General features: G+C 31.9%; 4 protein-coding genes across 6 annotated transcripts; 3 read left to right on the forward strand and 1 right to left on the reverse strand.

Moving 5' to 3' along the window:
* The first annotated feature begins 4,418 nt into the window (after window positions 1-4,418).
* On the forward strand, window positions 4,419-5,989 carry LOC114378360 (cytochrome P450 89A2-like). Its single transcript, XM_028336943.1, has one exon. It carries the CDS (start codon window positions 4,426-4,428, stop codon window positions 5,953-5,955), a length of 1,530 nt encoding a protein of 509 aa, XP_028192744.1. The 5' UTR covers window positions 4,419-4,425; the 3' UTR covers window positions 5,956-5,989.
* A 685-nt stretch (window positions 5,990-6,674) lies between these two features.
* LOC114377977 (embryogenesis-associated protein EMB8-like) lies at window positions 6,675-9,869 on the reverse strand. Its single transcript, XM_028336467.1, has 8 exons — window positions 9,451-9,869; window positions 9,251-9,379; window positions 8,991-9,122; window positions 8,651-8,793; window positions 8,446-8,543; window positions 8,263-8,357; window positions 7,794-7,847; window positions 6,675-7,205 (listed from the first exon to the last, which is right to left on the reverse strand). The coding sequence occupies exons 1-8, from the start codon at window positions 9,832-9,834 to the stop codon at window positions 7,002-7,004; spliced, it is 1,239 nt and encodes a 412-aa protein (XP_028192268.1). The 5' UTR covers window positions 9,835-9,869; the 3' UTR covers window positions 6,675-7,001.
* A 3,510-nt stretch (window positions 9,870-13,379) lies between these two features.
* LOC114379281 lies at window positions 13,380-14,943 on the forward strand. 3 transcript variants are annotated; one of them, XM_028337915.1, is made up of 2 exons: window positions 13,380-13,618; window positions 13,696-14,943. In XM_028337915.1, exons 1-2 carry the CDS (start codon window positions 13,602-13,604, stop codon window positions 14,597-14,599), a joined length of 921 nt encoding a protein of 306 aa, XP_028193716.1. In that variant the 5' UTR covers window positions 13,380-13,601; the 3' UTR covers window positions 14,600-14,943. The 3 variants fall into 3 exon arrangements, with proteins under 3 accessions (XP_028193716.1, XP_028193717.1, XP_028193718.1); XM_028337916.1 differs by having other exon boundaries at window positions 13,717-14,943; XM_028337917.1 differs by having other exon boundaries at window positions 13,789-14,943.
* A 3,230-nt stretch (window positions 14,944-18,173) lies between these two features.
* On the forward strand, window positions 18,174-23,198 carry LOC114380285 (probable E3 ubiquitin-protein ligase bre1). Its single transcript, XM_028339285.1, has 2 exons — window positions 18,174-18,888; window positions 22,218-23,198. Exons 1-2 carry the CDS (start codon window positions 18,425-18,427, stop codon window positions 22,858-22,860), a joined length of 1,107 nt encoding a protein of 368 aa, XP_028195086.1. The 5' UTR covers window positions 18,174-18,424; the 3' UTR covers window positions 22,861-23,198.
* Window positions 23,199-26,143: the final 2,945 nt, after the last annotated feature.

Below are 26,143 nucleotides of genomic sequence, written 5' to 3' on the forward strand. Positions count from 1 at the left end.
GCAAGTATACAATGCAATATATGCATATCGTTCTTCTATAAGAGGCATTAATAGTGAAATGCAACAATTAATGAAGTTTCTTTTACGGGATTAGTATATTCATTGGCATAGATTGAAGGATGAAGATGTTGTACATTTTGGAGTCATCTTGATGTAGTAAAATTAACCAATATTTGTAATTTGGTATTTTTCATAGACAATACCTACAAAACAAACGGATACATGTTGTTTTTACTTAACATTGTTGGTGTGATACCAACTGGAATGACATTTTCAGCTGCATTTGCCTATTTGGAGGGAGAACACATAAAGAATGTTGTTTGGGCTCTAGAACGGTTTTGAAGTATTTTTCTGAGACATCATTCAATTTCTCAAGTTATTATTACCTATAGAGATTTAACATTGATGAATGCAGTGAAAATTATTTTCCTTGAGTCAACCAACTTGTTGTGTCGATTTCACATTGATAAGAATGTGAAGGCAAAATGTAAAACCCTTGTGGGTCAAAAAAATGTATGGGATTATGTTATGCGAGCATGAGGGAGTCTAGTTAACTGTCCTTCTGAGCAAGAGTTCAATGACTGTCTTATGAAGTTTGAAATTACTGGTTCACCATGACCAATGTTTGTTGATTATGTAAAGCAAACATAGTTGACTCCCCATAAAGAAAGATTTATTAAAGTCTGGAAGAATAAGGTGATGCATCTAGAAAACACAACAACTAACATGTATGAAAATTGTAAATATATATCGGTGTTAGGGTTTAAAGATAAATAGATAAACATAATTGTTTTTGTTTACTTGTTTGTGTTTTTTAAATACAGGGTTGAGTCTGCACATTGGGCTTTAAAGAGACTACTACAGAATAGCCTTGGAATTACTAGTTTACTATGGCCAATGTTTGTTGACTATGTAAAGCAAACATGGTTGACTCCCCATAAAGAAAGATTTATTAAAGTTTGAACGAATAAGGTGATGCATCTAGGAAACACAACAACTAACATGTATGAAAATTGTAAATATATCCAAGAGATGAAAGCCATATCCAAGAGGTGTGAAGAGATTGATGTATGTGGCAAAGTGACTCTAAGGAGTAAACTTTGGGAAATTGTTTATCCTGATCTAAATTTTATGTGTGTTCCTCCAAAAAGATGAAAACAAAAGGTACTCAAAAGAAATAAATGGCCTAACATCAACGAAGCGTGATCCATCTTATTAGGAGTATATGGATGCATTACATTCTGTGCAAAATAGAAATTCTTCAGTGAAACAAGCTGCATCATTATCTGAACAACCAAAACCAAAGAGGAAGATGCCCATGTTGGATTAATTTCATCCATGCATTCATGATTTCATTGAAAACATTGTCGATGTCAAAGTTGATGGTAAGTGTGGATATCATGCAATTGTTGCCATATTAGATATGAATGAAGATTCATGATCTTTGATTCGTAACCATTTGCTGAAAGAACTTGCAAAATAGTGTGATGAGTATATCTACCTACTTGGTGGCATAGACAAATATGAGGAGTTAAAGCGGTTGTTACTTGTTGATGGATTATTCATGGTATATAAGTTTTTTGTTACGTTTTCATGGATTAATTTTCGGTAAATAATACTAATTAAAATTGTTACGTACAGGTTACCATGGATAAGTAAATGAATATAACCGACATGGGTTATGTGATTGCATCAAGGTATAATCTCATCCTTGTTTCTCTTTCTCTCCAACAAAGCATGACGTTTTTCCTCTTAAAAGTCAACCACCAAGAGATAGTTCTATACATCACATTATATGTATTGGTCATGTGCATGACAATTATTTTGTTCAGGTAAAATAATGATCATCTTGTTTGTTAATTTTTTATTATAAAATGTGTTGTGAACATTTGAATGTATATGTGCCTATGTAACAGGTATTTCTAAGAGATGGTTGTCCCTTGTCGCCAACAACTTTGTTATGGTCAACATATTGTCATTATCATGCAAAACAGTGGCCTACTCCTTATATTGGTAAGATGCACCAATATATCAATTTGATGAGATTAACCACACACTATGTTGATTTAGGAGAAAATTGAACATTTTGATATTGTTTGAGCAATGTTTGTAACTTACATACTTGTGAAACAAACATGGATAATGCATGTAATGTGGTAATTAACGTGTCTTTCAATGGACGTTCATATAATTATTTTTTTACATATTCATCAACTATACAAATATTCATATTAGAAAAAATACAGATTTACCAAAAATAAAAGGAATAAAGATTTATGGGGTTTAGGGTTTACTTATTTTAGGGTTAAGGGTTGAGAGTTTATGGTGTATGGTTTAGTGTTTACTTATTTTAGGGTTTAGTTTTTAGTTGAAAGGGTTTAGATTTTACCTAGTCTAAGGTATATGGGTTATTTATTTTAGGGTTAGGATTTAGGGTTTATGGAGTATTGGGTTTAAAGTTGAATTATTTTAGTGTTAGGTTTTAGGGGTTAGTGCTTAGTGAGTTTAGGGTTTATGGTTGACTTAGTTTAGTGATAGTTTTTAGGGTTGATGGCTTAGTTAGTTTAGGGTTTATGAGTTTAGGGTTTATGTTTTCTGATTGACTGAGGGTTGAGGGTTTACTTATCTTAGGGATTATGGTTTAAAGTAATCTATTTAGTCGAAGAACTTAATAGTTAAATGCTACATAAATGCAAATTAAAAGCATAGTGATATCATACGTAGTTTGTCAAATAATAGCAAATACTAAAGACTACTTAGTCATATAACATACATATATCCTATACTACTTAATCAATCCCAATTATCTTCATGTGTCCTGTGTATCCCTCCTTCATCTTTACCGAATATAAATGTTTTGTTGCTCAGTGACACCCCTAGCTAATCTTAGGTAGTGTTCGATCGGAGTGTATGCTTCAATTCCAACAGTAACCATCCTCATGTTGATCATGTGTTTCAAACTTTTTGTTATCCTTTGACAAACATCCTAGGACATTGACAACAAAGTAAAAAATAATTATTGGAAGCATGACACAAAAAATCACTAATGGTGAATTGAAATAATATTATACCACTGCATGTCGAAGCATGTCTACATTAGTAGCTGCAGATGCAAGTGGTTCTAGCATAGCTGATGTGTGGATGACCTGTTGAGAAGTATTTGGTATAATATATGCATCATTATGCATCACAGGTGGATGTCTAGAAGGCTCCCCATGCTATATGAGACTCATGAAGGGGTGGAATATCCTATAGAACTACTCCATGTAGTATGTTGCACACTGTCGAGGAAGGAACACTACAATGAAGACTAGCGGCATGGCGCAACAGGGATGGGATGGGAAAATTGTAAAGGATAATTGTAGGGAGGAGGAAAATTGTTTTTAAATTGTAAGTAAAGGATAATTTTGTCATTTCAGATAATTTGTTGGGTACATAATAACTTCTTAGGGTGCTAAAAGAATAAGCCGACTTTGAAATCTTGAAAACCATTTTGGTAACTCGTAAGATGGACTAACACGAGCCAGAGTGTTGGAAAAGGAAATTGTCTTTCGAATTTACATTGACAAAATGGGTTTTGAAGATTAACTAAAGTTTTAATTCAATTTTTTTTTTAATTTGGTATGAAACGTAGATTATAATAACCAGTTCATATTTTTTTATTTGGTTTCTTTTATGCCTCATGGGAACTTGTAAAAGAACAAGTAGCACGGGATGCAGTTGATATTTCTATATTTTATAATGTGATAAAGCATTTTGTTCTTTGAAATAGTAACACTGCAATAATATTTGAGTACCCCCAGTCTCGCGAAAATAATTAAGATAAAGTATTATATTTTGGTTTTGGAGACAAAATCTGTTCGTCATATGTTGAAAGTAAATTATATATAATGTTATTTTAATTTAAAATATAATATCAAAGTTATAAACATAGAGTAAATTACAATTTTTAAAAGTATGCGAAAGTTGCTAGCACAATCAAAATTATATTATTTATTCTTAATTTTTAATTACCTTAACTAAAACATGAAAATATATTAGACAACTTATAATCATCTTAATTAGTAAAATTAATTATTTTTATGAATTAAAAAATCAGCTACGATAAAGTTACAAACGTGTTGTTATTAGGTAACATCCGCTTACGTGACAGTAATTATGGCAGTAATTCATCTCAGTAAAATGAAATTGCCCAACCATAAAAATAAAAATAAAAAAATCTTTCCGAACTCCTACTAATTAAACATAAATGAGCAACAGCATTCAATACTACGCTACAAGCCTAAAACTAACGCATGCGTTATGAGTTAATTACAAGCACACATGAAAAAAGTAACACTCTAATTCCACTAACCCACCCTTTAAGTTTCCTCTATTCGCTTTGATTCCTCGTTAACCACAGGCAAAATGATCACTCACTCATACATGGAAACGTTGTTCATTTTTACAATTTTGTGTCTTTGCCTTTCAGTGATTCTCAAAGCCATATGTAACGTTCTATTTTCTCCCTTCCCTCCTGGGCCTCCCAAATGCAGCTTTAGATTGCTACGACAATACCTCACCGATCCCAAGACCATTCTTCAAAAGCTCCATGCAAAGTATGGTTCAATTTTCGCTGTTCACTTTGGTTATTCTCACGCAGACATTTTCATTGCAAATCGCTTTCTTGCACACCAAGCTTTGATCCAACATGGCACCGTTTTCGCTGATCGCCCCAAGGCTAATCCTACAAACAAGATTATCAGTAGCAACCAACATGACATCCTTTTTAGCTTCTATGGCCCCAAATGGCGCCTCCTTAGGCGCAACCTCACTTCAAGAATCCTTCACCCCTCACAGGTTAAGTCCTATGCACATGCACGCAAATGGGTCTTAGACATGCTCCTACAAAACCTTAAATCTGATTCAGATGCAAGTAACCCCATAAGGGTCATTGATCACTTTCAATATGGCATGTTCTGCTTGCTGGTTTTGATGTGCTTTGGTGACAAACTCGATGAGAAGCAAATAAGGGAAATTGAGGACAGTCAGCGTGACATGCTTGTGAGCTTTGCTAGGTACAGTGTCTTGAATCTTTGGCCATCAATCACAAGGATTTTGTTCTGGAAGGGGTGGAAGGAGTTCTTGCAGAAGCGGAGAGACCAAGAAGCTGTGTTGATTCCTCACATCAACGCTCGAAAGAAGGCTAAGGAAGAGAGATTCGGCAATAGCTCAAGTGAGTTTGTTTTGTCATATGTTGACACTTTGTTGGATTTGCAAATGTTGGAAGATGAGGTTGGGATCAAGCTTGATGATGGTAAAATTTGCACCTTATGTTCGGAGTTTCTGAATGCTGGATCAGATACAACTTCAACTGCATTGGAATGGATCATGGCAAATTTGGTGAAAAACCCCGAAATCCAAGAAAGGGTTGTGGAGGAAATTAGAGTGGTCATGGTTCGTAGAGAGAAGGATAACCAAGTGAAGGAAGAGGATTTGCATAAATTGCCTTATCTCAAGGCTGTGATTTTGGAAGGGTTGAGGCGTCACCCACCATTACACTTTGTGGCTCCTCATAGGGTAACTAAGGATGTTGTTTTAGATGGTTATTTGGTGCCTACTTATGCCTCTGTGAATTTCTTGGTGGCTGAGATAGGGAGGGACCCAACAGCTTGGGATGACCCTATGGCCTTTAAGCCAGAGAGGTTCATGAACAATGGTGAACAAAATGGAGGCACAACTTTTGACATAATGGGAAGTAAAGAGATCAAGATGATGCCGTTTGGGGCAGGGAGGAGAATGTGTCCTGGCTATGCTTTGGCAATTTTGCACTTAGAGTACTTTGTGGCCAATTTTGTTTGGAATTTTGAGTGGAAGGCTGTGGATGGAGATGATGTTGATCTGTCAGAGAAGCTGAAATTCACAACCGTAATGAAGAATCCTTTGAAGGTTCATATATTACCTAGGCAACAATAGTTATCATCAATTATCAGTGGCTTTTTGCTCAATACTCTTTGTTTAAGGTGTAAATTTCCAAACGTTTCTTGTCTTTTATGTCTTTTTTTCTAATATGATGCTGACTCTTTTTTTTTTCTTTTGCTTTTTCTTTGTTGGTATCAACTAGTATCATGTAGCCATAAGTTCAAGAGGATCCAAATTACCTGCTCTTTGAGTGTCTCTTTTCCTATCTCTTTATTAAAAAAATGATAATCAACGTGAAAAATAATTAACAAATAGGAAATAACGTTATTTTTTAATTACGCGTCATTTCTTTTTATTGGAGAAACAAGGAATGGAACAGGAATCGGAAACAAATAATTTTTATCCGTCTTCCACATGATTCCTAAAAACGACATATGATATTTTGTGTGTTAATGCGACATATGATATTTGTTTTCAATTTTCGTGCTTTGAGCATCAAATAAACTTATTATGGAACTTGTTGTTAAATACAAAAAACTGAAAGTACGACAGTTGAGTTTTTCAAAAACCATCGTCCTCACACCTCTACGTTTCTTATTATGCTAAATAAACTGCAGCAATGTTTTGCTCATTGATGCCTTTCAAGTTTCAAATCATATTACTACTTTCAGTTTCAGGCTTTAGGATCACTGAAAACCCAGCTACTACAGTAGAAAGAGCGTTCGAGAAGTGTGACTAATAAAGTTAGATAAAATAACAATAAAATTTGCCAATAAGATTTAAAATTAAAAAATAAATTATGAATAATATGAAAGTTAAAACAATTACAGTACTTGTCCAATTTGATAGTTGTTTATTTTTGCTTTCTACAAGACATATCAAAGATAATTTTGAACATTATTGACATTGGCCACCGAGCTACGGCATCCACCTTGTCCTGCTGGACTTCTTGCACAAACAATAGTGTAGTTGCTTCCACACATTAGCATTTCCAGGGATTATGAATTGGCTAAAGAATGTTGCAGGATATATAGATATCTTTTTTTGGCCAGCTTCCAGGATGCATTTGATGTATGAAAAATATCAAGCAGATTGCCACATTATACTTCAAGATGGTACAAGGTCTCTTTACTACCAGGATTACTATTAGTTTCTGGAGTCTTAACTGCTTCACTCTCCAAATATTGAATAAAGTCCATTACCAAAGGATCAGTCCAAGGAGCTCCCAGTGGAGCTTCATCACCAGCAACCCACCCTAGATGGCCACCTTTGGGTGTCACTATTAACAAGCAGTTTGGATTTTCCTGACATGATAAGTGTTATACTTACACTAAGAGTCAAAATAAAACGAATGAATATGCAAATAAAGACAGGCCCCACTTCAGAAATTGTTACAAGGGAAAACAAATAATTTATAACTGCTATCTTCACAACATAGAGTGGTAACGTAGCTGATTTGACTGGATGGCTCTAGTATAAACAAAAGCACAACGCCCAACAATGTGATGATGGTTGAACATGTACCATAACATACTTGAAAATATAATGGAAAAAGGCTATGTTAAAAATAGTAGTAAAAGGGAATGCAATTAAAATAGTGCTATCAGCATTTGAATCCCATATTTTTGAAATTTTGTTACAATTCAATTTCCAAAGAAGGATAAATAAGATTATACAAAAACAAAAAATTATTGTAAGTCATACAGCACTACCATTATCATCTTTTACCATGTATTAATAAATGAAATTGACAAGTCAGAAATATTTCTACCTCTATCCATTCTCCCTTTCCCATTTTTCATCTCCCTTAATCCATTATCAAACATATTAGTCAAGAATGGAATGGTAACACTAAATTTCATAATCACACCTCTCAAGATAAAATTGCATACCTCGATATCTTCACGAGGAATTCCCCTATTTGGAGCAATCGGATCATTGGCTGCCTGAAAAAAATAAGAGATTCTTTTGAGTTCTATAACTTGCTATTTATTTACTCACAACAAAAGGTACAAAAACCTAAGCAGTCCCAGTTCTAATAATCTAGAGATCAGGGCTAGTGCCGCTTGGGTTACAATCTCAATGGCTTGATTTATAAATTATAATAACAAATGTCAGTCTAGATTGAAGATTCATTGGAGAATTCCTATACACTTTTTTTTTGGTAATATAAGGGAAGCATTGTGTCATACTACTTTTAAGAGAGATAGTATGACAAGATCAATAAATGGAGTTGAAAAAGAATAATTGACAAAAATATTAATCAAGATAACAATGCAGGAAGTAGGTTTTCATTTCAATTTTATGCAACTAAATCTCAAAAGGAACAGATAAATTTATTTTTTGAGTTGAATTTTTCACCTGGATGCAAAGCAAAGGGGTTCTAACATGTTTTATGGAATCTGAACTGCTTGAATTAGAATAGTATTCGTCCACAGACTTGAATCCAAAAGAAACTGCGAAGCCTCACATATGAGTATCTGAGCAGAGATAATTCACAATTGTGATCTATCTATCAAGCTTCCATTAAGTAGGGGCACATACCACGGGTCAGTGCATCATCAAACTCCCTAACAGACTTGGCATTGGCTGCCAGTGGAATGTTATATTCACCACCAATATCTTCAAAGAGTAAAACATGCCTATACTCAAAAAAGAAAAATACAAGACATTAGTGATACATCATGTCCAGCAAATGGATTCATTAATAAGTGGCTAGAATAACCACAATAACATAAATTAGCATCACTTGTTGAAAATCTTGCGAAGAGCCTTTGAAAGGGCCTTGTCATAAATAATGTTAAAGCCCTTTCGGAAGTCCTCATCAGCCACAACCAAATTGAAAGGATTACACAACGATACAGCACCAGAAAGTGGACAATTGTGCGATTCCTGAAAGTGGCAAATGAAAAATATATATAACATGGAAGACGTGGAATACAATGGAAAAACCTAGCTATATAGAAATCACTAGCCTAATGAACATAAACTTCAAAAATAAAAAACCACGGACCAAAATAAAATTAACACAAAGCATTATTTCTTTTGCAGGACAAACAAATTAACGCAGGAATGAGCAACAATGGTACCTGACCCAAGTAACGAACAAGAATGTTGGCCCCAAGTGACCACCCTATGGCATATACATTAGCATTGGGGTATCTACCAGTGACATGGGAAACAACCTCACGCATATCTCCCAAAAATGAAGCCGAATAGAACTGCAAATCAGTGTCACAAATAGTAAGGTTTTCTTTGGATAAATTTCTCCTTAAGCGCTGCTTATAAGAGAAGAAAATAATGAATTATACTCAACTCATATAGAGTTGCAAGTTGAAATAGTATTGACCTGAGGAGTAGTAACAGGGCTATCTCCACAGCCGCGGCTATTAAACACGACAACACGACAACCTTTGCTTCGAGCTCTAACTAACATGTGTCTCACGTAAGCATCCCCACTACCTCCGGTTAAACCTGGCTGCACATTTCCTTCACATTAACAAAAAATTGGAAGATAAAAAAAGTTTTTTTTTTTTTGTTAGAACAGACCAACAAGATGAGGAGTGGAGAATCGGGGGGCAAGCGACGGTCGTCGCCGGAGACCCAGTCGAGGGCGACGGCGCCGCCGTCCTGGGTCCTGAGGCACTCGCGGCGGAGCCTGACGTCGGGGACTGAGCGGAAGAAGGAGGCGAAGATGGTTTCGATGTGGCGGTTGGCGGCGAGAAGAGGAAAAGCATGATAGGGGCGAGACAAGTGGGGGAGAACAGGGAGAAAACGGTCACGTGCGCCGCCGAGGACTTCGAAGGAGGGCATGGTTACGGCGGAGGAGGTGACGTGGCGGGCGGAGAAGGACAAGTGGAGGGGTGTGAATAGTACATTGTTATTGTATGGGCGAGAAAAAAGGGGTAAGGACCCCACCACTGACCTTGCCATTGGATCGACTATCTTCCTTTTTGAAAAAAAAAAAATCATTTTATCTAGAAGTCTCTCTATTTATACACCATACTAGTGGACGGTGGTGCCTATTTTGACTTTGCAATTTTGTTTTGATATAATACTTAAAAATAAAAATGTACTAATAAATACTGATTAAAAAATTAAAAGTGTTTTTAATATTATAATATAAATGTTTGTTTTTAATTTTTAGGTAAAATATAACTTTTATCATTTTATGTGTGCAAACCACACCTTCTTAGAAAAAAAATGTGACTGGCATTCTTCTTAATAACAAAAAACTGAATTAGTTTTTAAAATAGCTCTACAAATTAAGTTAGTGTAATTTACTAATAAATAAAATATTTTAAAAAATCACCAAAAAAAATTAATAATTACTTATCTTGCACTAAGTAAATTATAACTGAAGAGAAAATATATTATGTATCGTATTTGTATGCTATCATCTATTTATATAATAATTATATATGATAAGTTTATTAGATTTTATCATAATTATCTTAAAATTCATGCAATTTTTTAAAGAAAAAAAATGATTCACAGTACAGTTATTAAATTCAAATTTCATTACAAACGTAAAGAACTAATGTTTTACAATAGGAAAAGGATGTTTGTTTTGTTTGAGTTCATTAAGTTTTGGATGATTTTTTTTATAGCAATTAACTATTTCACATTATGTACACAAAAAGTATAAGTCACTTAAGAAAATGGCTTTAAAACTCTATAACATTTTTTATGTTGTTAAAGAAAATAAAAGAAAAATGTTTTATAAACACTTAATGTGTTATTACATCTAAAAAAAAAGAAAAATATAAAATTTTTTTCGTTCAAAAAATTATTGATGTTTAAGATTTTTTCATAAATATCAATTAATAAAGTAAGCATTCATAAAGAATTAGTACTTATTACGGAACATTGAATTAAAACATCATTGTTCTTTTTCTTAATTTTAATAAATGAATTATTAAGTATTCTAAGACAATATTATTTATTACATGACAAAATTAAAATAAATATTTGAATATCTCATTAAAAAGTGAGAACATCAATCAATTTAGTTTTTTTTAAAGGTTTAAACATTGGTCATTTTGGGACGTCGAAATATCATAGAGTTTAAAATATAAATATAAATATCATATAGTTCCTTAAATATATTAACTATTGTTCTTAAAATATGGAGAATTTTAATTAACAAATTGATAAGTTTTAAAATTAAAAAATGGTTAGTTATTAACTAAAATGAACTTTATTACAATTAACAGTAGGCGATCTTAGATATTGATGAATTTAATGACAAAAGTATATAATATTTGTTAATTTTATTATAAATTTGTTAATAGTATGGTGATTTTAAATTTTGATAATAAAAATTTATATTTAAAAAAAAATCAATTAATAAGGTGTTGATCTCGCTAATCCATATTTATATCCATCTTTCAAACGGATAATCAAGACAAAGTTATTTAGGTAATTCTTTTTTAATTCAAAATTATTAAAATTATTTTTTAAAACTATTATATATCTTATTTATATTGTGCTAATTCATATTTATATCTAACCCTAACATAGGTATTCATACTAGAGTAAATTTATTGCGATATTTTTTTGTAATCATTATTTTTTTTATGTCAAGAGACTCTTGGATATTTAAATTTAATATATATTAATGTATACCACTTTTGTATGAAGGGAAACATGTTTAATTTTTTTTATATCAAAATATTCTTTTTTTTAATTTGATAGTATAATTTTTTTTATTTTTTAAACTACTATATATTTTATCTATATCTTATTAAACATATTATTGAAACTTGTGCATTGCATGTGTAACCATATTTGGGGTAATTGATTTTGGTAATCAATTTTTTTATAATCATAGATTTTGGAAGGCAAGAGTTTTCATTATATCCATGGATGAAAAAAAAAGTATCATGAAGAATTTAGGCTTAATTTTTTACCATTGCAAGTTTGCATTTTTTTAAAATTTTGTTCCTATAAGATTGTTGGTTCATTTTAGTTCCAATACATTTTTATTTTTTCAGTTTTGGTCTTCATAAAAAAATTTCGTTCTTTTGTAGTCCCTGTGGGTCTGTATTTTTTTAATGTTGACACCTATAAACGAAAAATTGCGGGACTAGAAATGAAAAATTGCACTCTTAAAGGAGCTAAAATAAAAAAAGGTACAAATTTATAAGAATAAAAAATCTTATAGGGACTAAAACTAAAAAAACATAAATTTATATGGACTAAACATGAACAAAAAAGTTTATAAAAACTAAAATTAAAAAAACACAAACTTAGAGAGAATAAAAATATTTAAACCAATAATTTATTAGCTAAAATTCACAAGCCTAAAAAGTAATTTTTTTTATATAAAAGTAGTAAACGGTAAGAGTCACTATAAGACAAGTATGCTTAAATACACTCCTTTTTACTGACCCAAAATTCCATATGTATTCATAATAATAAATATGACAAATTTATAACATATATGAGATTTAGTTCATGAGGTTTTGCTTCTAGACATATAAATTTAGACATTTATTGATGGCAAAAAAATCAAGTAAAAGTTGTCATATTCTCTGTCAGTGTTATATTTTTATCACAAATGTTTATGTCCATTTTTAAGGTTAAAAAAGAAATACAAAGAGTAAAATATGTTTTTCGTCTTCATAAAAATTGTCACATGTACATTGGTTATACTACACTTGAACTTATATTTTGGCCAAAAAATAACATAATTCAATTTTGTGAAGAGGGAAAGCGTTCTAAAAATTTTGTAGGAATAAATTTCAAATATTTTCATATTTATGAGGATAAAAATTATATTTTAGCCAAAAGTAAAATACTCAAATTATTTGTTTATCTTATGCATTGCACCTATCAAAAAATTAGTAGAGAGGATTAGAGGTGTCATAAAATATTTAAAATAAAGAGTAATTTATATATTACTACTCTAAACAAAAACCCATAACTTGACCCAAACTAGAAATAAAAGTAAAATTAGTGTTGAACAAGTGTAAGGTCTCCAACTCAAGATGTTTAGTGGGCTTCTTAGGATAACAAATAATTTCTTATTTCTTTTTTTCGTGAGAGCAAGTCTAGCTAGCATGGTGAGTTTCTTAGGTTTTGGCGTTCATATTTATATAAGCATCTCTAAAGTTTTTTAAGAATTTTTTTTCAAATCCCAAAAAAATGAGAGAAACATAATTAAAAATAAATAAAAATATATATAAAAATGTGAATTATTTAATATTTTTTATCATTAAAGTATATGAATGCCTTAAATGTGACAGGGTGGAAATCATGTAAATTAATTTAATATCCTCTAAAATATATCAAAAGTAGTAATTGGAGATGCTCCAAGAATCAAGAACCAAACAAGTGGAAGAATGAAGAATCAAACCGCACAAAAGCAATGGCAGTAACTAGACGACAGAGAAAAGTGGTTTGCTAAAATATGATAGGGAATATATTAGATGCAAGTTAATCAGTGGAAGAATAACGCTTTGGTTGCAGTGAGATGGAGTGCAAAGATTTTTCTGTAGTATGTATCAATTATTATAATTTTGCCATGTGAACCATTTCTTCAGTAACAACACAAGTCTGCACGCAGTCTCAACGTGTTGGATAATCATATAAAAAGATGGGAAACAGTCATCTTCTTGGTAACAGAGGTCCTCAACTAATTCCTTGCCGGTTACAGCTGGGAAGATCTGCTGCAATCGACGTGTCCAGACGCGTGGATGAAGGAATTAACGAGGTATGGACTCTGTTATACACCATAAAGGAATCGTGGTGGAATTTCTTTTATAAGTATTCAACTAATTGTATGCTCAGCTTGACAAAATATGTTGACAGTGACGGTAATCTCTGCATGGTAAAGTTGAGCCTGGATGAAACTGATGTGTATTCAAACTGGGGTGATTTCAGCTTTACCATACAAAGAACTGGAACATCCAGTTTTCTTCAGATGCACCCCAACATGGTGTGGGCGGATTTTCAATCCATTATGTCGATGAAGACCAACAACGCCGTTGATGCATGTGGCGTCTCTACGCAAACGGTACTTTACTTGTATAGGAGAGGAAAGAGGGGGGGTCTTGTTGTTACGGAGTGCAAGAGAAATAGAGGGGATAAAGAGGCTAATGCGGTGACCATGGCACACTACTTTGCTAACAGTGACGATGACAAAGATATCGGGCTTTCTGTTGTTGCCAAGATTCGTGCTGCATTAAATGGAAAATTGGATGTAACTGTTGAAGGCCCTGAGCAACACCCTGCTTTTTCACTACTTCACATGTTTGATGAAGTTAATAGAACCAGGAGTTGGAAGCCTGCTATTTTCTCTCATTGTGCTGCCAACATTCGTGGTGCCAGAGAACCAGGTAACCGGCAAAATGTAAGAATAATTGACAATGGTGACGGTGAAAAGTACATGGGGGGTCCTATTGGTTGTCACATTGAAAGATATGAGGATCATAGAAGGCTTGTGCTCTCTGACAGTGAAGACATATTACCACGTCGTGCTCGTGCCCACCGGCAAAAGGCAAGAGGAATTGTCAATGGTGCAAGGCTCATGGGAAATGATCGCCGGTCAATGTTTTTGCAGCCCGAGGACGACGACACTGACGACGGCGATGGAGTTCGATTTCCACGATGTAGTGGCAACATCAGTGTTAACATTGCTCAAGAGCACAAGTTATTCTTCCAGCCTGCTGCTAATCCCTTTATCAACAAGTAACTACCAGCGACCATCTTGGAGAAGAAAATAAATTTAGGTGCTTTTGTTTTTGTTTTTTATTTAGTGCGCTGATTGTTATATTATAAATCCCAGAAAAGATGTTCAAAGTTGTGTCTGTTTGTAACCTACTAGTACTTTACATCTGAAATTGGGATTTTGCAATGCTACTTTGGGCTATAGTGATAATGGCTAGGCGCCTTAACCTCCAACAAGCTAAGTTATCTTTGAGTTGAGATGGATTCTCTGTTTGCTATCACCACTGGTTCAGGAGATTAGAAGACTTCCTTCAGATATGTCTATAGAGAGTCTTAAAAGGAAGCCAGAGGAGTTTCGTTTATGCGCTGTAATATAGCTCTTTTGTTTTAACTTCATATATATACATATATATATATATATATATAAGTCATAACTCATAAATACCTTATGGTTTGAAACTATTTTTTTTTTAAAAAAAGATAAAAATCGACAAGGCTGTTTGCATTGGGAAGCACGATACTCTACCAAAAAAACAAATGAATCATGTGAAAAATTAAAAATTTGGTAACCAATATTTATGAGTTTATTTGTCTTCTAAAATATGATATGATGATAAATTGATTCTTACAACAAATTAATGTTGTCAATAAATTTATGAAACTATCAAAATTAAATGTCAAAATAATATTTTATTTTCATAAGACTACCGAAACACATGGAGATTTAGAACATCGAGGCCATGAAATCATAAATAGTGAAAACTAAAAACAAAGGTTGTCAATGATCGAGATTAAAAACAAAAGTCATGTGAACTGTAAAAATTTATAAGAAAATTGTAATGATTTTTAATGGTTAGAACTTATACTTCATAAATATCAAATTTGTATCTTATAATAAGAGTTAGAAATTGTAAACAACTTACATGTCCTAAGTCCTCTGACTGTACAGGTTGATAAATTACTATAATGTTCTAACTATAGTTATGACAATTAGATTGAAATGACCTATTCGACCAATTGGATAAAGAATCGGCTTGTTGTTTGGTCCATTAACTTGAAAAAATGGACATTTTCATTATCGATCCAACCAATCCAAAATCAGTACAAAACTAATGTAGATAAACTGGTTTGAATCAGTGTTTATATGAAATATTTTTTAAAAAACAATTATTATTAGTTTAAAACATTTTTAAGATAAGTAAAAACACGTGAACACATAATTTAGTCAATTATATTAATTTACAATTTTAATATACTAGTTTCTTATAAATTTATACTATATTAATCTGTCATTTTTATTTTTTATTCTATGTATACACTTGCTATTGTTAAAGAATATTGTTGTATTTTATTAAAATTTAAACTTAAGTGTTATGGTACATGTGATTTAGATTTTTATGTTTGTTATGAATGTTAATAACATATGAAATGATATTTATATTTTTGTTTGTAGTATTATAAAGTTATAATATTATATTTATCTAATACTACTACTACTATTATTATTATTGACTCGACCACAATTTAACTATTAAGCTTTTATATTATAAAAATAAATTTTACTTTTAAAATGATCTGACCAATTCAATGACCAATCTAATTTGTAAAACATGGGTTCCTACCACCATTTCAATTGTCTTTATTTTCTTGCACGTCTCCTTCTTCCTCCTACTTTTAATTGTCCAAACGTCACTTTTTTTACTTCTTAACCATTATTTTTTTTTCTCATGACGATTTCCTTTTTTAACTTTACTTATTCATTTCGTAATCTCAATTTAATTTCTTCTTTAAACTCGTATTCTCTTAATTTCCTACACCTTTATTTTCATTGCACATTTACGCTTACCGCACTTTTACTTAACATTTTAGAAGCCTCTAATTTTACAATTTATTCTCTTGATAAATATTTGATGAGATTTATAAAAAAAAAAAAAAACCATGACCTCAGAATTAAAGACTACAAAGGAGGATAAAAGTTTCCAAAAGAATTACATGTTCCATTCCTCGAAGTACAAGATTATGTTTGTTGACAAAAGGCATAAAAATTCACTATCAACATTTTCTTAATTTTTTCCACTTAACATACAATAAACGAGTTAAATTTTTGGTCTTAGTGAGACTTGAATCTTGGTGAGGCTTAAAGTAATATAACCACCACAACAAATAGTCAATTGTTTATTTTATATGCAAAAATTTCAACACATTTAACAGTAAATTAATTCATACAATTCAATCGTTTATCCACTAACTCAATATTATGTTAGATTTTCATCATAATTTTTGTATAGTGTGAAATTGATTGGAAAAAAAGTCAACCATAATGCATGAGTTTAGACCATGAAGTAAAAAAAAAAAAGAACACCGTGTATGAAATAAGAGTAGTGTTACCAATATACTTTTTAGTATACTATTTGTAACACATTGTATACTAATGGTTCAAACTTAATGAAAATTGCAAACCTATAAAAGAACTCATTCATTAAATAAGTTGGACACCCCCTCCAAAAAAAAATGTAAGCTTTAATAATTTTGAAGAAAATAATAAAACAATAAAATAATTTCTCTTAAAAAGAGTATAAGTATGTTAATAACATTTGTCCTATAATAATAAGCTATGCTTGGATAGCACTCTCCCTAAAATAATGATGTTGGGATAATTTGCATATGTACATGTGTGTGGGTGAGAGTACAATTTTTTGCATTCGAAAATAAAAAGTATCATTTAATATTATTTCATGCCAGAGAGTAATATTTTAATAAAATTTAAAAAATTATTGTTTAATCAAATTAAACTTCATTAAGATATTCAATAACCTATAATTCAATTATTAGAATTTTATTTATAGTTATAAGGCGTGATTACATTTTGAAAAAAAAAGTTAAATTTTAGGTCAAATAAATTTTAGTTTTTTTTTATAAAAAAATTGGTTTTATTTTCTAATTTGAAAATAATAATTTTAGTCTTTATATTTTCAAGAGTAAATTATATATACCATTTAAGAAAATTACACCGGTCGCATCTCCTTCTTTAACTAATGTCTTTCTTTTGTTTTTAAGACCTATGCAAACCCCTTAAATGTCCTCTAAGCATTTGACATTTGACCGGAGTAAGCATATGAGTTCACAATTTTGATTTAAAAAAAACTAAAAAAAATGAAGTAAAAAAGTTAAAAATCTTGAAACTTTCTACAATAATATACATGTAAATTTGAATATATTTGAATCTAATTTGAGCTAAAAAATAACATATTTAAATTTTATACATAAGAAATATGTGAAAAATTCATTCAACATAATTATTGAATAAATTAAAGTAAAATATGAATAAATTTTCATAGCATTAATTTGTGACACTTTGATCTAATCTATTTTTCACAATAACTTTTGTAACATATTTATCTTTTATTGTCACCTATACTCTTTCTTAACCATACAAACAAAAACAAAAATTAATGAGTAAATGAATTTATCAATTTTTTTCACTTTAATAAACTAAAATTTAAATTTTTGTTTTTGTGAAAAAAATTATTAATATTTTACACGTTTAAAAGCAAAAATAACTATTTATTATATAAAATAATAAAGTAAAAACAGAGACATCTGGGTCATACTGCATTCCGCAGGGTGAGAGTGTAGACGGGGAATAGAATTGTGTTCATCTATGAAAGAAAAGAACGACACAAACTATAAGATCATGAAACGGGGAATTTAGTTTTTGGAGAAAAGGAAGTAAAGACACACTCCCTCCTCCTCCTCCTCCTGCTCTGTCTCCGGCTTCAATTTCGGATTCCAAATTGAGTTGATTTCGGAGATTATAAATTTTCTTTTACTTTTTTATTTTTGCGAAAAAATGGAAGAGGCAAAGGCATTGCACCAGCAACAACAACAACAACAGCAGCAGCAACAACTTCTGCTACAACAACAGCAGCAACAACAACATCAACAACATTATCTGCTCTTACAGCAGTTGCAGAAGCAGCAACAGCAACAACAGCAAGCTGCCGCCATTTCTCGCTTCCCTTCCAACATTGACGCTCACTTGCGTCCTATCAGACCCCTCAATCTCCAACAAAACCCTAACCCTAGCCCCAATCCCGCTCCCAACCCTAACCCTAATCCCCTCATCAATTTGCATCAGAACCCTAATTCCAACCATCTACCACCGCCACAGCAACCGTCGCAACAGCAGCAGCAGCAGAAGATTATTCGACCGGGAAACCAGATGGAGCTCCAGATGGCGTACCAAGACGCGTGGCGGGTCTGCCACCCGGACTTCAAGCGACCCTTCTCTTCTCTTGAAGATGCCTGCGAGAGGTTTGATCTTTAACCCTACCAACATTCTGCTTTCTGTTTTTCTTTTTGGTCACTGTGGAAACAATGATGGCGTTTTTTGTGTGTTTGAATTTCAATTTTATGTTCCTTTTTGCTGTTCTGACTTGTGCTACTATATTTTCTTTTTCTAACCTTGCTAACTGTGATTTGCCTGCTATTTTTCTTAATTACTTGAGATGAGTTGCGCCAAGTTTTTAGTATAGAAAGAAATAAGACTCTCTCTCTCTCACATGCTCACTCGTCTTTCCTCAATTGCTGATATCTATCATGTTTTATGTGTGCTTTATTAGTAATAATTAATTTACATTAGGATGGGAGAAGAAGTGATATCTCGCAACACTTGGCCATTCCCAAAGTAATTGTATGAGTGGCAAGTGGTTGTTGAAGAGGCTTGTTTAATCATTTAATGCCTTTCCCTGAAAGTTGGAAAGATCTCACTGGTGTTAATGACAAATAACTTTTGAATTTATCTGACATACCATGAAACACTTCTTGAACTGTAAATTTGTAAGATTAAGATTGTCATTGAAGCTTTAGGACAGAATTTTCTGGGGTGCCAGTGCTGTAGATGGTTTGCTTTTTGACGGCTAAAAATATTAGGAAGAGTTGAGAAGATGAGCTGCCCTTGTAAACAGTAAATATAGAGGCTCATTTTGTTGTGTATAAAAGATTGAAAAATTTGATATATAATAGCCTTTTTGGTGCTATTGTATTGATGTATAATTTTTTATTGCAGATGTGGGCTATCTGCAGTGTGGTTTAGATCAGGAACTATGTTCATGGCCTTGCAATCACTTTATTGCAGCTTATTCAGAATTATTTTTTGGACTTAATTCAGAGTCTTATTTTGCTCAAAGCTCCCTGTTTTATGATTTATGTTTTTGCCTTTACCATTAAGTCAATAATCTTTGAATCAGAAAAAGCCCTTTCTGTTAAATGGAGCTATTAATCATGTTGGGATAGTTTAGATTTGAGTATATCAGGGAATCTTCTTCAAGAAGTAATCACACAGAGATGAGTATATGTTAATTTAGATTGATATATAGAGGAAGCTTGATTCCTCAAGCAATTACATATGAGAGGTATGACAAAATACTAGAATTATTAGATAAATATTGGTATATTACTTAATCTGTTGCAGCTTGCAATGAAATAAGTCCTTTGCATGATATATTCTTGTCCTACCATAGATAAACTAATGTCAGTGATGTTTCTGTTTTCATTGTGTGAAAATAGGATGTAAGAGTTACAGTAATGCTGTTGATCATACTTCTTTTTTCTTTACGTTTTAAATTTTATTTTTGAGAGAAGGGGTTGTAAATGTGATTATGTTGAACTCTCCAATAAAGATTAATGCTTGTTTGGAAATTGCTTTTTTTTTCCCTTCTGGAGAAATAATAACTTATTTTTTAAAAGTTCTCTCTGGAAGTTGGTAAAATAAGCAATTATTTCTTCAAGATAAACTAAACCAAACACACACTAACTTGTGGAATTTCTGGAGTAACCTTAGGAGAATCAGATGGAATATGTTTGTGAAGAGAAGTAGTAGATTTCATTGGCATGCCTCTTATTTCATTGATGAACCATTGGAGAGATTCATGTTACTGTGTATTTTAAAGGTGGCCTTCAATATTACAACCTTTCCAAGTTTCAACTATATTTTATACTTTTCTCCATCTTTTTTCTTAATAAGTTTTCTGTTGTTCAGTAGGGAATGGATTTCATTTCATGAGTTAAAAGGAAAAAGCCAAAACTGTCGATTGTATTTCGTGAGTGTTTGGGATATGTCTAGCTGTGAGCAGGCATCTGCTGGTGACTAGGTGTCTCACACTGGTCACAGGGTGGCTCAGCTTACTTGCAACCATTGTTTGTGTGTTGATGAGTGCCTGTTCCTGAATAAGATTTCTCCATTGCTCTACCCCACCCAAATATTTTTTTAGTCTTTTTAGAACTGTTTATTTTTTATGAATTGATTTCTAATTAGCAATCATTTTTCTTCATGATGCTAATTTCTGGGTATTTAAACGAAAGTATGAGATGTTGATGATTGTTTAGATGTGATTACAAAGATAATGAAAGTAACTTTGGTCATTGCTGATGCAGCCTGGTTTCTTCCATTCATTTAAGCAGATGTAAGCCAAAAATCTAATCAATGTTTCTGTTATATGCTTAATGCTTATAGCCCTATAGGCTCTATATGGATAACGATTAGTTGGCATCAGTTTTCTGGTCTGAATACTGATTCTATCTCTTTTCTTGCAATTTCTCTTCTCTCACTGCAACCTTCTTCTCCTTATGTAGATTGCTATGCAGCTACAGAATACTCTCATGTTGATTTCTCCTTTTTAATTGATTTGAAGTTAAATTCTAATCTGTCATTTTGGTCTTAGTATTGAGTAATCTTTGATCTTCTGTGATATTTGACTCCATGTCATGTTTTGTTCCTCTGCTTTTAGAATTGTTTAGCATGTCATATTGTCATCCACTATCCCAAATTCATTTTCCTTGTCATTGACACTGATTCTAATAACATATACAAGTTTTTCTATTTATTTATGTTTGGGGCCATATAATTAAATTGTTATCTATTACCATATCCTTATTTGTAATTTTACTATATGCATATTTTATTTAGATATAGTTCTGCAGAACCTATAACATTTTGATTCTATCAAATTTAATCCTTGCTCTATCATATTGCAATTGATATGTGGCAATTTTCTTCAATCAAGGGCAACGGAACTGAATGTTGATTTATTGTAATGTAGAAATCGACTGAGAACTCTACTTGTTTATAACTATTACTGCAAATCTGTGATGTTTTCCATTTTAGTAAATCTGACCATATGATTTCATGGGGGGCCTTGATTTGCTTGATATGGCATTCATGATGACCTCGCCATAATGAAAATACACACATTAATGATTCATTTTTTTGCTGTGCACAATTTAGTTTTTTAATGGTCGGATATGATAAATTAAAACAACAATCACTGGTGTGTAACTTCCTATTACTTGCTGTAGATATGTCTTATCATAGCATTACATTCTTTTTGGTCCTGATTGCATTTCATTGAAATATGCTCTACCAATCTAAACATAATAGTTCTCATTTGAGTTTTTTTTCTTTAGCCAGTAAGTAGTATTTATTTTTTCATTAAAAAGAATGAATAATGCTGGTACGGTGGTACCTCCCCCCCAAAAAACAAGGGAAAAACCCTAATGAACACTTCTTAAACTTTAATTTTAAGTCTAATACAATTTCGTGGATTTCTTATGTTTCAGAATTTCCCTAAATTTTCCTCTTGCAGGTTGTTGCCTTATCATGTTGTGGCAGACTATGAAGAAGAAGAGGATGATAGGATTCTTGATTCTGACACTACTGGCCAGATGCTTTCACGGTCCCAGCAGTGGGATAATAATATTACTGCTAAAATTGCTGAGTTCACGGCAACTTTTGAGAAACAAGCACTTGCCTTCAACATAATAACCCAAAAGAGAGGTTTGGGGGAGTTCCGGTCTGAGGAGAGACTGATGATTGAGCAGGCACTTCTCCAAGAAGAAAAACGGGCTTTCTATGAATTAAGAGCAGAAATAGAGTCCAGGGAGAAGGCTGGTCGTGAAGCCCATGAGGCTAAATTACGGATGGCAGCAATGTTTCAAGCAGAACAGGCTCGGGCAGATTTACAGTCTCATGCTGAAATGATGTCTCGAGTGCCCATGAGAGGGAGTGCACTAGGATCCCAAGGCAATGACATTGTGATTGGCCATGACATGGGAGAGCAGGATCAGGGAGGTAACCCAGGTGAGATGATTAATGGATGGGGAAACAATACACAAAGAGATGAGAAGGAGCCATCTGAAGATTTCTTGAATGATGAAGCCGAAAATGGAGACATTGGGACCCAGGATGGCTGGCGTGAAGTTGGTGAATTTGATTTGAATGCCAGGTGATTCTCGACAGTGATTGAATGAAACCTTTCGGGAGAGTTTTTATTACGTGTAAGGGATTAATATCCATTTTAAAAATCATCATCTTGGGTATCAATCATTGGCTTGAAGTTAGTATCTTAGATTACTTTTCAAGATCAAAATCTATTTCACAAGGGCGCAAGGAAAACTATTGAACCAGTACTAGATTGGATGAATATCAAAGTTTATGCTCTTACACTAGTGTAGTGCACATGGTTGGATCATTAGGTCCTCTCGAGTGTTATGTAAGCACACAAATTCTGACAAATGTATATCTTTAGTTTTCGGGGAAACTCTGGTTTCATCGTTTTGGCATCTAATTTTTCAGGTTGCTAACAAATCTTTACTACCATTATAAAAGCAAAAAAAAAAAAAAATGCATTTTTGATAGCGTGGATTTGTTGCGGGATAGTAGGGGTAAAATCTGACCATTGTTGTCAACGAAAATGTTTGAACATGTTTTTGGGAACAAACAGCCTTGTGAGATGTGATGCGATAGAAGAATGAAAGAAAATATAAATAAAAGTGAAGTATGTAAACACGCTGTAAATAACAGAAATCTTGGCAGCGCTTTCTGTGACAAAATTTGTTCGAGTACCCACTTCTTTTTCAGATACTCGTATGTATATTACAAATTGATTGATACGTGTTGGGATCATAATTAAATTTCAACGAAGGCATTTGTTAAGTGCAGCTTAATTTTTTGATAGAGATGCATAAAGTCGAAGAGGTTGTTTCGGGATGAAATTTTAAATGCATCGGGATCCTAAAAATTGGGATAACATGATAATAAAAAATGTATTCACAATGTGAGATAAATTGTTGTTGAGGACAAGAAAATTTGTTTATTAGCAATTTGTTGTAAAAGTTTTAAAAGTATGTAAGGCATTTATCAAGTAAATAGTTTACATGAATAATATGAAATAAAATTATTGGCTAAAGATTTGCTGCCGACAACATGAGACAAATTTGTGGATTGGAAATTAGTTGTTGACAATACAGTGATAAATTTGTCGACTAAAGATGTGCTGCTGACAGTATAGAATACGCATGCAAACTAATTTATATCAACAATGCGGAACATATTTATCAATTGAAGATTCATAACTGATAAATTGATAGTAGAGGATCAATCCAATTGATTGGATAAATTCATAGACATATTTTGTCAGTTTTTCAGTCAACACAAGCAAGATTAGGTTGGTCTGTTTGTTCTTGACAATTTTTTTTACGTGAGAAAGTACATCAACGGTGTTGCAAGATAAATTTGTAAGCTAGATATTTGTCGTCGACGCTAAAAGAGTAGCGATGAATTATGATGTAAATGTTGTAATGAGCACATTAGCAAATTGATACAACCAACACAATCAATTTATTTGCTCCATAAATGTTTGATGTTTTCGTAAAGAAGGCTTTAGCAGATAATCGTCCTTCATTTAATACTTGCCCAAATGTAGTTTTCTAATAATTTTTCGTACGAAACGATTTTCAGGCTATAGCATGAATAGTATGATTTTCGTCAAAATCTATTTATATATTTTTAATTTTTAATTGATATTTATTTCGAAAAAAATCATTGGTCCACGTTTAGAATTTGATTTTTTGGGTTGGCAAAAATACGTTTAAAATTTGTGTGTTTCGTGGCAGTTGTTTTCGTAATGAATAGCATTATTGCTTCTAATAATGTATTTTAAATTCAACTCTGTAAATAGTTATTAGGATTCAAAGTAGTTTTTTTTTTATTCAAAGAAAAAATAATAAATCATTAAAGATGAGATAAGTTAACTTTTTTAATAAAGATTAATCATCGACAACAAGACTGATAAATATTTTATATTAATATTATGATGACAAAAAAATTATTTTTTATATAAATAATACTTAGAACACGTTGGTATAAGTGCATAACTTGAAACATTACCTCTCACATCTGTACTCTAGGATTCCAAAGAAGGAATTCATCAAACATATCGTCCATTTTACATACTTTACACTTTAGTTATTGCAATTTAAATTTTTTTACATCTTTATCTTCCTAGGATTTTAATTTTCTTGCATTTTAGTTTTTATTTCTATTTTATTTCGAGAGCTTTGCCTTTTTGCAAAATTACTATTTTTTATCATTTAGTTTCTTGTTCTTTTAATTTTAAAGCATATTATCTTTGGCACTTTATTCTTTAACATTCTTTATGTTTCTCTTATTTTACTTTTATCGAATATTTATCCGCTTTCTCTTTATCTTTTCAAGTTCATTTATTTTTAGCACTTTATTTTTACTTCGCTTTTAATTCCTTATTAATTTAATTTCCTGGTCAACCTCTCTAGTTACCAAATATTTTGTCGTCAAACCAACAATATGATAATTTTTCAAAACTATATAATTATCGTATAACTTGACACTACGTAGCATAAATCACAAAGGTACAAAAAAAAAAAATCTCAATCTCTTCAACAAAACTTATCACAAACAAATTGGTAATTATTGGAAAGGTAAATTCTCATTGACACAATACAAAGATCCTGTGCATTTTGCGAATAAAGTAAGGTTGATAAGAATCTTAGTAGCTTATGTCATGCCCATTCCCCGATTTCCACGTGGGAGTGTGGGGAATTAAGACAGCTAAAAGTCGTATTATTGTTATAAGAATGCTTAAATGCGTGGTATAATGTATGCATAAATGATGATACGGAGACTCAGTCAGGGATCATTGACTTGTTAGGTTTTTATATTAACTTCAACACAACCCTATGAATTGCCAGTTTCAGCCTATTCGCTAGCATGAACACTGCAGAATGAATAAGCATTTAATGTGGACTTTCCTGACCCCAGGCGAACACTTTATGTCTGGACATTATGATTTTAAAATAATCTTGGTAACATTTATATTTTTTTATTATAACTATTTATATCTTTTTAAGTCATGTAATTATGCTCAAATTGATAGAACCTCTGTGGTTGATAAAGTTTCTCTTTCGATTATTTAATAGAATTACACATTTAGAGTTAAAAGTTGAAATAATCTTACATATGTAACTTTTATCATATATTACTATTATATTACAACTATTAAGTGTCTGGAACAATTAACCCAAGAGAAAAAGATAAAAATTTTATTACCTGTAATGATTCTATTTAATTTAAACAATATTATTTTCTTTAGTCTCTTCAAAAGATTTTTTACTATATAATAAATAATACCAAACAAAACCCAAATATGTTATTTTATTTTATTTATTATTTTTATATAATAACTAATTAATTAGT

This window comes from Glycine soja, chromosome 12 (genome assembly GCF_004193775.1).
Source record: "Glycine soja cultivar W05 chromosome 12, ASM419377v2, whole genome shotgun sequence".
Taxonomy (NCBI): domain Eukaryota; kingdom Viridiplantae; phylum Streptophyta; class Magnoliopsida; order Fabales; family Fabaceae; genus Glycine; species Glycine soja.

What these genes read in the sequence shown, in the direction of transcription:
- LOC114378360 (XM_028336943.1), top strand. Translation starts at nt 4,426, where the DNA reads ATGGAAACGTTGTTCATTTTTACAATTTTGTGTCTTTGCCTTTCAGTG.
- LOC114377977 (XM_028336467.1), bottom strand. Translation starts at nt 9,834, where the DNA reads ATGGCAAGGTCAGTGGTGGGGTCCTTACCCCTTTTTTCTCGCCCATAC. An exon ending in GCCCTGTTACTACTCCTCAG is followed by an intron (nt 9,123 to 9,250) that starts GTCAATACTATT and finishes ACTGATTTGCAG; the next exon opens with TTCTATTCGGCTTCATTTTT. An exon ending in TTCCTCGTGAAGATATCGAG is followed by an intron (nt 7,206 to 7,793) that starts GTATGCAATTTT and finishes TTATCATGTCAG; the next exon opens with GAAAATCCAAACTGCTTGTT.
- LOC114380285 (XM_028339285.1), top strand. Translation starts at nt 18,425, where the DNA reads ATGGAAGAGGCAAAGGCATTGCACCAGCAACAACAACAACAACAGCAG. An exon ending in CTTGAAGATGCCTGCGAGAG is followed by an intron (nt 18,889 to 22,217) that starts GTTTGATCTTTA and finishes TTCCTCTTGCAG; the next exon opens with GTTGTTGCCTTATCATGTTG.